This window comes from Anneissia japonica, unplaced genomic scaffold (genome assembly GCF_011630105.1).
Source record: "Anneissia japonica isolate Jap-2015-1 unplaced genomic scaffold, ASM1163010v1 scaffold2692_len624387_cov171, whole genome shotgun sequence".
In the NCBI taxonomy this organism is placed as follows: domain Eukaryota; kingdom Metazoa; phylum Echinodermata; class Crinoidea; order Comatulida; family Comatulidae; genus Anneissia; species Anneissia japonica.
Window position 1 is genome coordinate 384854 of NW_022742695.1, and position 13428 is coordinate 398281.

General features: G+C 35.7%; 1 protein-coding gene across 3 annotated transcripts in view; it reads left to right on the top strand.

Annotated features, from left to right (window-relative positions):
* Positions 1–12010: 12010 nt before the first annotated feature.
* The window catches only part of LOC117119227 (short transient receptor potential channel 4-like), a 69647-nt gene continuing 68229 nt past the window's right edge, over positions 12011–13428 (top strand). The window contains exon 1 of one of the 3 annotated variants that reach the window (XM_033264033.1): positions 12011–12975. In XM_033264033.1, coding sequence (XP_033119924.1) covers positions 12905–12975 — 71 coding nt within the window. In that variant the 5' untranslated portion in view covers positions 12011–12904. The remainder of the gene's footprint in view (positions 12976–13428) is intronic. The other 2 variants (XM_033264035.1, XM_033264036.1) reach the window with 2 other exon arrangements.

A 13428-nucleotide genomic window follows, 5' to 3' on the forward strand; every position in this document is an offset into this window, starting at 1 on the left:
GGTGAAAGATAGTGAGTAGTCCATAGGCGTTGGCGATGTCACGAGCCCAGATATTAATTTCCACAAAATTGTTTGAATATTTTTACAATCACTTAGATTTTAGTGTTAATGTCAGCAATCCAATAACGAATTAGAATCAGACTATAAATAAATAATCACTGGTTTTTGCCCCAGACTCGGCATTGGGTCTTGTTATTAGGCCTGTTTCAATAAATATTGTTACATGCTATCGCCGACTCTTTTTGGCGGCGCCGATTGGTCAGTTGAATCATGGAGGAAATATTAATATATTTCCTCCATGGTTAAATCAAGGGAGCTTTCCCGATTGCGTTGGGGACTGAGTAAAACGATTGCACTGAAAACACTGTAGCAACAGGTTAGCGATTTTAGCGAAACCTGGCTTTACCTGAAGCAATATAATAGGCCTATAATTTCTACCATATATAGACAAGTGCCAAACAGCGTGCCCTAAATAGGTATTAATTTAGCGGTACCCACTAAAATACATAGCATCGGTCTCGCCAACAGAAATTGAGTGTACCCTGAATCAGTTTTCCATTAATTAAATGGATTTGGAACATAACCCTGGCGTACAAAAGCCATAGCGGCATGTATTTAAAGATATAATTTTATCCCTCCATGCAAAAGCGAATCACGGATGAAGCCTATTTCAGGAAAACTCAAAATCTGTAATGGATGACGTTTCCTGGCGCATTTGTGATGAGAGGGATATTACAGGAAGCCGCGCCAAAGCATGCATTCAATGGTGTTCACAGACCATTGCATTATAACAAACGGCAATAAATCTGGTATATAAGATATCAATAAACAAGAATATGACTTTTCGAGCCTTCTCATGAAGCTGTAGTGTCTTTGCACGCCAGCTTATTAGCTTTGTTCAGACTATATTTGTTCAGACTATATAATATTTTTTTTCTATTCATTTGTAACCTCATTCCGATCCTCAGGCATGAAATTCTGTATCTTAAAAAAAAAAAATCCCACACGGCGTATAACAAAATTTAAATCAGAAGACTTATTTCCGGTGAAAATATATTAAAGCCACATTACACTAGACACGATTACGACAAGACAACGACATAATTATCATCGTGTAGTTTGTATTCTTCAACACGACTGCGCGCATCTGTATCGTGTCGTTGTCGTGTCGTAATCGTGTCTAGTGTAAATGTGTCTTAAGTTGAGTTTTGTTAATTGATATTGATGGAACCCAGCTAAGGTTAGACCAGCCAAATATTATAGTGTCACAAACATCTGCTACGCCGTTTCACCTTTTGTGTAGGCCTAGACATTACGTACAGAGTTTACATTGGAAGGAACCAACAGTAGAAGAGAAATTCCAAGTGTTAAATGAAGAAAATGACTTGGGTGTGCTTTTCGATAATAAACTTAATTTCTCGAATCATGTGTCTAATTCAGCCAAAAAAGCAAATTCCAAACTGGGGATTATAAAAAAATCATTTTCCCAATTGGACGAAAAATGCTTGGTGAATTGTATAAGACAATTGTAAGACCATCCTTGGAGTATGGTAACGTTATTTGGTGTCCTTCATATTAGAAAGATGCTGATACACTTGAGAAAGTTCAGTAGAGAGCAACTCGATTTCTACCTGGACTTAAAGATCTTGTTATCCTGAACGCCTAATTCATCTCAACCTTCTAACACTAGCGTATGAAGAAGGAAACGAGCTGATTTAATAGGGATCTTTAAAATCTTAGATATCACACCCACTGAAGTTTAACCCTTATATGAGAGCATGGCAGGGAGTCCAGAGGGAGGCATATAAGCAATAGCTTAAAGGCTAACACCAAAAGTATACCAAAAGTTGTTGTGTGGCCTCTCATACTGTTTATTTAATATTATGTCATGATAATTTGTCTACCAAGTGGTTTCTCTGCGGTGAGCAGAAATGTGTTTACACACATAGGCAGCTTTCTGATTTACATCACCACGACATCGCATGCTTAAAATGAATCTCATATCACGCGTAGGCCTATCTATACAGTGGCGTTGGGAATATGCGTCTGAATCCGTGACCCCGATTCTTGTAAATTTTAAAATCCTTGGTCTCGTTTTCCCACTATCGAGGTCTGTAAATAGGCCTAGGTTTATATGTACCTTTATTAAAGTTCTTCCGTCATCAACAACTAATAGTATTGATCTAAGCCCAACGCATGTGTTTATTATGTACACAGATGGCAGTAGGCCTACACTATTCGGTTAAGAGTAACAGTAGTGATTTTCGTATGCAAAAAATGTCACGTAAGGCAAACGTATAGGAATTAAGCATGAAGTTAATTAGCGTTATTAATTTGTAATATATCAGTGTATTGTTAAAGCAGAATATGCTGAGTATAATGAGACATTTCTCTAAAGAAATCCTTATGGCCACTCATGGTAACGTGCCAACATGCCGAGTTTATTTGTACAGTAAATGCTTTGGTACCTTGAAATATGGTAAGCTTGCGGACCGGTTACCATAAAAAGTAATAATTAATGGAATGGGACCTATGATGTGGGTATTTCATTATAGCAGTGTCATCCGTGATGTAGGAGTAGGCCTATAGGAAGATTAATGAATAGGCCTACTACCAGTTGTCAGATCAAAAGAAAAAAAAATAATTTTGATTTGATTGGTTTTATTTTATTTGGCATCTCTCATTTAAAATACATAAATATACAGAGTTATGTCAACAAGATAAAAAACGATTCCCAGAAAAACGATGCCCAGAAAATATTATTTTTAATAATAGCCCCAATAATAATGATTAGTACTTTACTTATATTTAATAATTTGAATAATTAAATGAACATAATTTATTAATATTAGGCATGATTACATTTATTATATTTATTAATAATTCTATTTTTAATTATTTAATCCTTTTTAACTTCAACTTCTTTTTCATGTAGGCCTATTATGTTGAACCGTGATACCTCACCATGCAACATCTATCTACTTCCATCATTCCATTTACTGTAATTACTTACCTGTTTAATATCATAAGCCTAATATGTCTATTTATTAATTTAAATAGGCCTATTATATTACGATTTATTTATATTACGGTAATTTATTTATTATTTATATTTTTAAATTATTTTAATACTTTCTGTTTTTCGTTTTTGTTGTGTCTACTGCCCCAGTGGTTTGGGGGTTGAGGTAGTAGACACTATGTTATCGTCTGGCAGTTGACCGTGTAAAAGTAAATCCGGTGTAGGAATGAAGGGATGGGTCATGAGGTAAAGATTAAAATGAAAAGTAAGCTTACGATGATGCCAAGGTAGATAAGACCTGTCCTAGTTAAGCTATCAAGTCAATTGCCAAACGGAAACCTGCTAGATAAGACCTGTCCTAGAAAGTTCACTTAAAAGCTACAACAATCCTGTATGTACTTGTACAGTTATTCTGGTGAATTGCCAACACATAAAGCATTGATGTGTTAAAAGTAACAATATATATTATATACATATACATACATACATACAATATAGGAACAAGATGTATATATATATATATATATATATATATATATAAAATAAAACAATAAAAGTAAAAAAAAAAATAGTCAGGCAGTAGACATAGGCTCCCGCTGGGAGCCTATTTTAATCTATCGTCTTGATTAATTTTGTGAGGCCTCATTATTCATTATCACTTTACGTATCTAATTCAGATTGAAGAAAAAATAGATCAGCGAATATTTTCAAAAACATTTGTTATTCAGGACAATAAAGGAATCATTCCCTAACACATAACCTCTCCTAACCACCATTCCACATCATGTCAGGACACATACGGTAGACACGCCCCTGGTGTAAAATATACATTTTGTGATAGTCAGGAACCAGACAGAACTGTTGGATTACGGTAGTTTTTGCATTTTGAGGTGGTCACTTCTAATCTAATTTATTTTACTACGAATCTGATCTCAATTCACAATTACTGTAATTTGATTTATTTAATCAATGTTTTTCTTTGCCACTCTAGCTAAACCGGTTGACTCCTTTTAATAATCAGCAGGTTCTTCCTTTGTAGTTAAAAACAGGCCCCCAACCCGCACTGTGTTTTTCCTTGACTGGCAGTTAGGTGTAAGCGCAAGAAAAGTCGGTTCATACGCACGCAGTACGTTTCTAACGCAAGCTGGCGCAAACTCATGACGTGACTCGGTTATTGATATCTCACTTACATTTATGTACAATTATGATACTTGTTGATTTTTTAAAACATTGTGTAGTTTTATGAGGAGCAGGACCATTATGTATCTTTGTCTATAATAACATATGTAACTTCGTCGGCATACATGCGTTTTCGTAGTACTGTAGTGTCTACTACCTCAACCCCATCAAATTTCAAACAGTTCTAATACCTCCATAGTAAAATCTGTAGTAGCTGCAGCGTACAAGGTGTAGTGGTTTGTTGTGTTTGCTTGTTACTTTAGTGTAAACTTTGCTTTACGAACAGCCAGCTTGTGACGAGAGAACGAATTGCAATAGAGAGTAAGTCGATTGTGCACATGCTGCACCGAGCAGTGGTTTACTTATTGTAAATTAATGCTGTTATTTGATAATAATTCATCTATTTTGGTGAACGATGTAGAAAAGTTTAAACTCTCCCCAACAACTGAACGCCGTTTTACGGCCGCGTGAAAAAATTCATCTAATATCTATCTGTCAGTACGACACTTAAGCTCGGATTCCATAGAATCGTTCACCCTGTCGGCGACAGTTGTGAGCAGTTTGAACCTGGTTCAACTTTGCCGATTGCGTTGCAGACGAATCAGGGTAAATTTGCTAGCTGCCCTTTTTTTATTGCAAAAAATGTAAAGCGGTCATTAGCGCTGCATTTTCTCGGAGTCTCCCAGATCTCACTTAGGAAACACGATCAGCATGAAATTATCACAATCATGCTGTTATTATTCATGAAGTGATTCGTTTGATAATCAAAGTATAACACCATCACTCCCGGTTGATAGTGAATGATTCCCCTTGTTAGTTGTTCGTGTTATCAAACCTAATCCTCTCATAATTAAAATTAGCCTTGTGATATTTTTTTCCTTTAATACCAACGTGCATATTCCTTTCTCTCTCATGTGATGAAACATACCTACATGTTAAAGTTCATATTACTGGTCTGTCGTCGCGTTCGGTACCAGATTATAAAGAGAGTCTTTCGGATGAGACGTGTATTATGGCCAATGTTAAGGCTAAAGAACGCAGTGCACTCTTCGGAAAAGAGTAAGGCATTGTTTCTCGGTGTATTACCCAATCACCAACAGAAGGACCCCACTGGAAAATTCTTCTTCAGACTTTTGTAGGTTATCATTTGTGTTTAAACCCAATAAATCCATCCATCCATCCATCCATCCATTCATAAAGAAGACAAAATTTGAATAAAAATTATCTGGTTGTTGCAGGACGCATGTGCACAGAAATAAATCGACCTGGTTAGATTGAAGCCATGACATTATTAGGTCTATTGGTGAAGCTAGGGTAAGAGGTAGTATAGGTCAAGAGCATCCCCCCACCTTCCCCTTCCTTCAAACAAAAATGAAAGAAGAATGTTTTATTTTAGTATTCGACCTTGCGTTCAAAAGTAAATCCCGCTCGAAAGAGATTATAATGGTCTTAAAATGACCATAAATAAAATATTCATAAATATGAAATGACCCGGCCTTCTCAAGACGAAATATCCTCAGAAACTCCTACACCCACAGACACTCGGACCAAGGTCTTACAAACTCTTCCGGTTCAGATAGCTCCCACCATTATCAAAATTGTCAAATCTCTATTTTCGACAAATTTCCTCTCCAATACCTGGGCCACCATGGTCACAAGCTGCAGACGGTTATATTATATTCGTGTGCACTGACTGACGTAATATCTTTGAAAATGGATGCTTCTGTTTATCTATTATGATGAACTCTTAGCGTTGCCATCGGCGAAGTAGAAATTACTACGAAGATGGAATTCAATTTAGTTTAGTCTGCTATAGGTTTTACAACCCTGCCGTTGCCAAGTAAAACGTTCTCTTCCAATGACCCACTTAGTAAATCGATCAACGCATGCGTTATTTAAAAGCAGCTATAAACTCTATGATTTGGACCACCATTTCGTATCTAGAGTACTGTATTTAGATACCATATCATGGAATTCTTGCCTCTATGTCAGAGGCGGATTCAGGGGACTCAGCCGCCATTCCATAACTTTTTTTTTTAATAAAGAAAATGATAAAAAAAAAAAAAAAAAAAAAATCGTACTCAAATTTAATTTAAGTTGCCATAGACATACTATTTAGTACTTTGGCCGCGAACTTGGTTGGGGCTGAGGTAGTCTTCACCCACCACAATCTGTAAAATTCCCTCACCGAGCCTCCTCTTGTATCCGCCACCGTATATTACTACCGTGCATATTGCAACCCCTTGTGCGTATTTAATTACAGTAGGCCCTATAGTGTTTTAAACGATATGCTGAAGTTTCAATTATTTGTTTCATGCTTTTGCTACATAGACTTTACGGGTGTTGCTGACATAAATTATCCATCCTAATTCATTATGGTAGTTTGGTGCCGATTCTATTAGTAATATGAGCGAACTTATGCAAACATTAGCATATTTTGTGTTGTATACTATCTGATGATATCAGCATATTAGGCGTTATTAAATTTACATGTTTTGATGTTATCCGCATGTGCCTTCATGCTGATGTTATTATTAATTACAGTGTTGTTAATGCTGATGTCATTCACAGTTAATATCCTAGATACTGTAAGACCATGACAACACCTTTCACCTATCATAGCAGGGTTTGTAGTATCTGCGCATACTGATGCTAGACCTATCACTAAATAGGTGGCTATGATATTATTTTCACAATGTCGGCATATTAACTATAACTGCTGATTAATAAAATAGGCCTATAGGCCTAATGTAAATTTTACACTGAATTTGTCTATTATATTTATGAGGTACGGTATGCCTAATAATGTACTTTCCAGTGATAATACAAGGGGAACTGTTATGTATGTCGAAAAAATTAGCCAATAGGTCTATGACATAATAGGATACAGTTAACAAAAATGAAATTTAATAAAACTTTCGGCAGGTGAAATATAGAGACATAAATTCAAATATTCACGGGAAGAAAATAAAAAAAGTTAATTATTGATTGATGGATATCTCTACTTAAACCCAAATAACTCATTTTCAAACTATGTATTGTATTATTATTATTAGATCATTCTAATTCTTACGACATACGACATTATTTAGTGGTACAGTGGTTTTATTTTTTATAAATGTTTTAAATTATGACAAAATCTAGGCCACTATTGTATTTTGATGCATTAGATTTGTACTATTTGTATTAATCTGTTTATTGCGTGTGTGCCTGTGTGTCTTCCTGCGTTAGCGTACTTATCATATCTGTTTTAGGCCTCAGCGCGGAGTTTGGTACGGTACTTATGAGTGTGTGACGTCATATGACCGTCACTGGAAATTACATAACTAGGCCTATCTGAAATACGCACTTGATACACACACGCCATAAAATGATCATTTATAATTGTATTGCCAAGATCAAGATCTCGGCCATCCTAAATATTGCTTCAGTTCTCGTTAAACACGAACATGTGGAGAGGAAACATTTATAACATTTTGCAAAAAAAAAAAAAAAAAAAAAAAAAAAAATGGAAAATTCAAAAAAAAAAAAAAAAAAAAAAAAAAATGGCTAATGCATAATTGCCAATTAGAAATCCTCGAATTTTTCTTGAGCTGCATAGTTCATGTTAGCAAAATAAGATAGTTTTAACTGTCTCATTATATCAACTAAAGAGGCCTATATTTCTTTTTTACCTGGGACTTGTTACGAATGTAGGGACTGATCAGTGCAGTTAGGACATGATATAGCGTTTACCGTCATGAGTGTACGGCCTATAGGCCCTAGGTCTATTTCATTATGTCTGTATATGTTTCTGAAGGTTATGACGATAACTGAGAAGTTTACGAATTCTAAATAATTTTAGAACCGAAATGCATCATTGGTAATGTTTAGCTAGTACATTATATTGAATTATGTACTCTGTGTTTGTAAAACGATGACAACGAATTAGTTAGCGAGTTGATTGACCGAGCGGTTAAGTCAGGGGCACAGTAACCTTCAGCTATAATATCGGCACGCCGTTCGAACCAGCGCCGCGGCGCTGGTTCGAACGGCTCACTCGCCAATGGTTTCTGTGGTGGAACAAGTCTTCTCGGATAAGGACTTCAAACCGTAGGCCCAGTGTACCCAGTTTACTCGTGTGCACTTTAAAGAACCCAGTACATCCTTCGAGAAGAGTAGGGGGTTACCCCGGTGTACTGGTCTATTCAGTCCTTTGTTGTTTAATGGATAGGCCTATGCCACGTAGGATAGTGATTACGTTCGCTGATTGGCATATCCTTGGCGCTCGTGCCTAAAGAAATGTAATGAAATGAAAAAACGGAAGACGAATGTTTATGTATTCTGCCATGGGTTTCTCAGATAAATACCTTTATTTTTTTTCTACCTGAGCCAGTCTGTATTATAGTATACGAATACAAGGATAGTAATACTAATTATTACGAATACCTCATCTAGAATCCATTCTAATTATATTCAATACAATTGTCTGTCGATAAAATGGGTGGCATCACCATAATTTTAGTTTTGAGCGTACATGAGAGTACGTCACGGGTACGCAATATCCGTAATTTCAGAAATATGATATTAGTTAACAGATTATACTAAATCAGTTTTAAAATTATTTAAAATTGGTAAACGTAAGATAGAGATTATAGAATGCAATTTAGGGAAGAATTTTACTGAACGCCAAAGTGGCATTTCCCATTATAAATGAAATGTCCCTTAGGCGTTCCATACATTTTTGCATGACCGCTTAATAACTCCAGATTGTTCAAAGGTACATTGTATGAAACGAGTTTCTACCACAGTGGAAACTCTATTGACGGTGGGAAAGATATTCTCTTTATAAATCGACTCCTTTAAGGAGTTAATTATGAATTATGACAATGGTATGTGTATCATTAATGGAGAGTGACATCACTAAAACCTAAGATAAGCAAGTACACTCGGATATTGTCATTAAATAAAGAAGATTTGATTATACAAGACGAATAACAATACCAAGTAAAATAATTATCGAAGTGAAGGAATATTTTACGCATCATGTTGATGATGGTTGACTAACTATAAAATATGCTGAAATTGACATTTTAAGTCATAAAATTTGTTTTAAAGGGTGATGTAAACTTTTTTTACATTATATTTTGATTTCCGCGACATAGTTAAATTTACGAAGGTTAATACGGTAGTCGGCTTGATGTAAATAACTTCGTCTATCAATTGCAGGACAACGGTAGGACCGTCTCCATGATAGGACATATAACGTAATGACGTCACTAAAAGTCATTTGCGCATACGAGGACGTTAAGGTAACCTCGTCGAGTAAATTCTGGAACGCAATTTGGCCAAATCTACGTATGCAGAGAACGTAGGACGCGCCAGGCAGGACGGTCACGCATGAGTGACTCCGTTCTAGCGTCGCGTCGTCGCACAAATCGAAAGCTCCCTATAATCAGAAAAACAAGCATTCCAAAACGGTAGTCAATCACCATGCCTACAAAGGTCATCATAATCCACAACAGAATATGAATGGCCTTTCTACAGTGCCAATCAAACTTAACAACTGACCAATCAGAACAGCGCCAGTAATACACGCGTGTCTAAGAAGAACGCGTGTTGTCCTACAAACGCATGTGTTTGCGTATGTTTTAACTAATTAGGAATATATTAATATATTTCCTCCAGCACTGTCATTTTGTGTGACGTGTAGCAACAATATCCAAAGGGTGGGGCTTAGCCTCGGGCGAGAGAAAAAAAGAGTCTTATGTATTTTTTTTTTTCAGATTGTAAAACTCTAAAATGTAATAAATAAACCTTCCATAGAACGAACGTTACTCCGAAACCTCCAAAGTTGTCGGTGCTGGCGGGGACTCCTCTTCTCGGCCCTTCGGACCCCGTCTACGTTGAGGACTACCTCCTCTCAGTCGGACAAGTACTGAGGCCACCACTGGACACAACTATACACTTTTAAACGTATTTTAGACTTGATGTTCCTGGAGTCCTGATTTAGTTGGCGGTTTAAATGTAGTGTGTGTATATACACATCTAGATGTGTATAAGAGACAGGGGTTAAATAGTGCGATTTCTACCGAAACGAGGGAATAATGTCTATAAATAGAGGTTCCTATTAATAGTTCCTCCTATAGGTATTACGATTTGAGTTTCTATGTAAATCAATCGATTATTGAATTTCACACACGTTAGTAGTTGGCCCTACCTTCTATATATTTTCCTAGCTACAGTCAATATTCAACTGTCTGATTCATTCATTCATTATTTTTATTAGGTCCAACACAGAAATTGGGATACCAGGGTTAACAAAAGTGAACTGAATCACTTGATATTTAGGTTTCTATTTTTTTTTTTTGTATTGTACATAAACAATTTTATAAAATCGATAGATTTTGTTGGAGCTTAGTATTTTAAAGTTCATTTGAAAGTGGGACCATCGCGGAACAGATGGCATCTATAATACATTTTCGTTTAACATGTAAATATTGTTGAGAAACCGAATCACCTCCTTAATTATTACAACTTTGTGTAACTATTTGCATTCGTATATATTACACCAGCGTAGGTCTGGTCAATTCTATACAGCTGTCCTTTAGTGTTTTCAATTTGAATCAAATAATATTCATTCACTTGCTTTGGAATATAAGTATAAAAATAGGTTAATTTTTTTTCTTATGCACTGTCAAGACTTATCAAATAATTGTATTTGACTTAAACGTGGCCTGGCTAAATATGGTTTGATGACATCACATCCGGACCATATATAGGCACATCGTAACTATATATGGGCATACAGCAGTTGTTTGCCAGTGAAACTTTGATAGTGTGAAGTACAGAGCCTCAGAACTAAAGCTCCACGCACTGTTTTCGAAAGAGATATTTAATAATGGTATTAAGCATTTTATAATAATAATCTCAATATCATAGTTGAAATGAAATAGGGCCTATATACTATAGTGAAAAAGGTACCCGACTGCAAGTAAGCGGTTGTTGTGGGTCCTGTACATGAAAGTGTGTCTTAATGATTATATAAGCCTACCGTATTCGTGCATTCAATGAGATGACGAAAATATTTCTAAGAGAAAGAAAGTGTAAAAATAAACAAATTATTCAAATACTGTTTAGCTCTCTATTATGAATAGGCATATTCGTATAGAGTATGGGCTGTGCACACAGGTGTACATGTATCCATGGAGGAAAAACAAAAACTAATTTCTTCCATGATGTATCATACTGTTAATCCCGCCTTCAATTCAGTGGTAATTTAATGAATCTAGAAGTCTCCAGGGAGGCAAAATCCCATGACATCCGCGAACCTCCTAGCTATAATTCGACTATTTTGATGACTATATACAATAGCAAATACAGCAGACGACAAAGTAAGTCAAAACGTATGAAATAGATACGAAATGTATTGAAACAATCTGATACGTTATACGAGTCCGATTTACGACTCATCGCTGTATTTGTGTGAAAGACAATTGTAGTCGTGTTAACTATATACACGCAAATCAGATTGTGTTTTTTGGCAATTAACTGAGAACGTGATCGTTATTGGATGCAAAGAAGATGCCGTGCGACTCACAAATACGAAACAGAACCAGTCCGTTCAGTGTACAGTGTACAACTATTTTGAAATGATACGTCGTACTATAGGCGAACTATTTTACCAAGAGTGCGTCGCCTATGTTACTGGATAGAACGTGTGTCTACAGACGTATTCTAGTATAGCTTGGCTTTAAGCAAGGCAACGTACACGGGCGTTCGTTTATAAAGACAAGCGGTACCCGTCTGAACATCTGTGACATATATAAATATATATATATATATATATTTAAAAAGGATTTAAGAATAAATTAAGTTTGGTACAATTGGCGAATGGAAAGGATTACGCAGATATGGCTTGATCGGCATCATTTTTTTTGCGAAGTAGTTTGGACAAAAATAGATCATCTTAATTTGCCACGAATATAATCTTGTTTATTGCAAATTAGACTCGATTTCTCTATAATGGAATACGACTCTTCAGAGGAATTATGGTTTCAAATCAAAATTATTTACAGGATCCATAAATAATTCGAGAATTTGTGTTTATTCAGGTATTGATATATAAATTCCATAGCTTGGAGGAGACGTGGATAAGTTCAATTGACGTACAGAAATGTTGCTGATAACAAAACTCAATTAGGAGATATTTTTCAACGACTGTTCATTGATCCATCCTGGTCTAATACATAAGAAGATAACAGTGGTCTGGGATCATAATATTCGCAGGGGGGAGAACCAACGTACAACAGACGTAACTATGTGTCTCTGATACGAAATATATTGAAATTGGAGTTATTTGTTGTCATGAAACAACGTACTGTTAAGCGTCCAGATTGTCTTTCCTGTTGACAAGCGCTTCAGTTTTATCGGAGACAGCTGCAGTGTGTCCACGAGAGTCTAATTTACTCTCACAACTCAATCATCCCTTTGAGTAGGGCTGATTCCTAATTAAGTATACGCTTAATGATCACTGTCATATTTATAAATATATTATATATGTATGTGAATAATATATATCTATTCATAATAATTCTGGCTGATTTGACAGTTGACCATGGTATTGTTATTCATAATGTGATGAGACAAATAGGCCCCTACGTTCGCCATGTGATATGATTTCAGTGGTTTTGAGATGGGCGAGGATTATTCATTTTGCTTTTATTTATGATTGCGTTGAAAAAAATAAAAATGCAGGTTCCTGAGTACCCTCCAGAGATGGAAGATGAGTTTCGCAGGTGAGTGCAGCAAAATCAAATTAGTTTAGATTTACAGAATAATGCATGGCTTAAGTTTCATAACGTGTAGATAAAGGAGAACATTGTCGTTATTATTAAAGCAGCACGTAGTTTTATATTCATTCTGAAATGTCAGTAGTTATGTTCTACTTGATGCCTTACAACTTTCTGGTCACTGAAATCTGAAAGTATTTGTCGCGTAGAAGACGCCCCCGTAGACAGTTTCACGCACGTGCGCGTACAGTTAAGCGAAATCGTGTACCACAATGTCGTGTAGGCCTAAGGGCGCCTTTATCATCTTTTTGAAGCTTTTTGGTTTATATCTTTCTAATAATTATATATATATCGCTATATATAATATATATGATGAAAATAAATTAAATAAAGCACTATAATTAAATATAAATAAATGATATATATATATATATATATATATATATATATATACATATT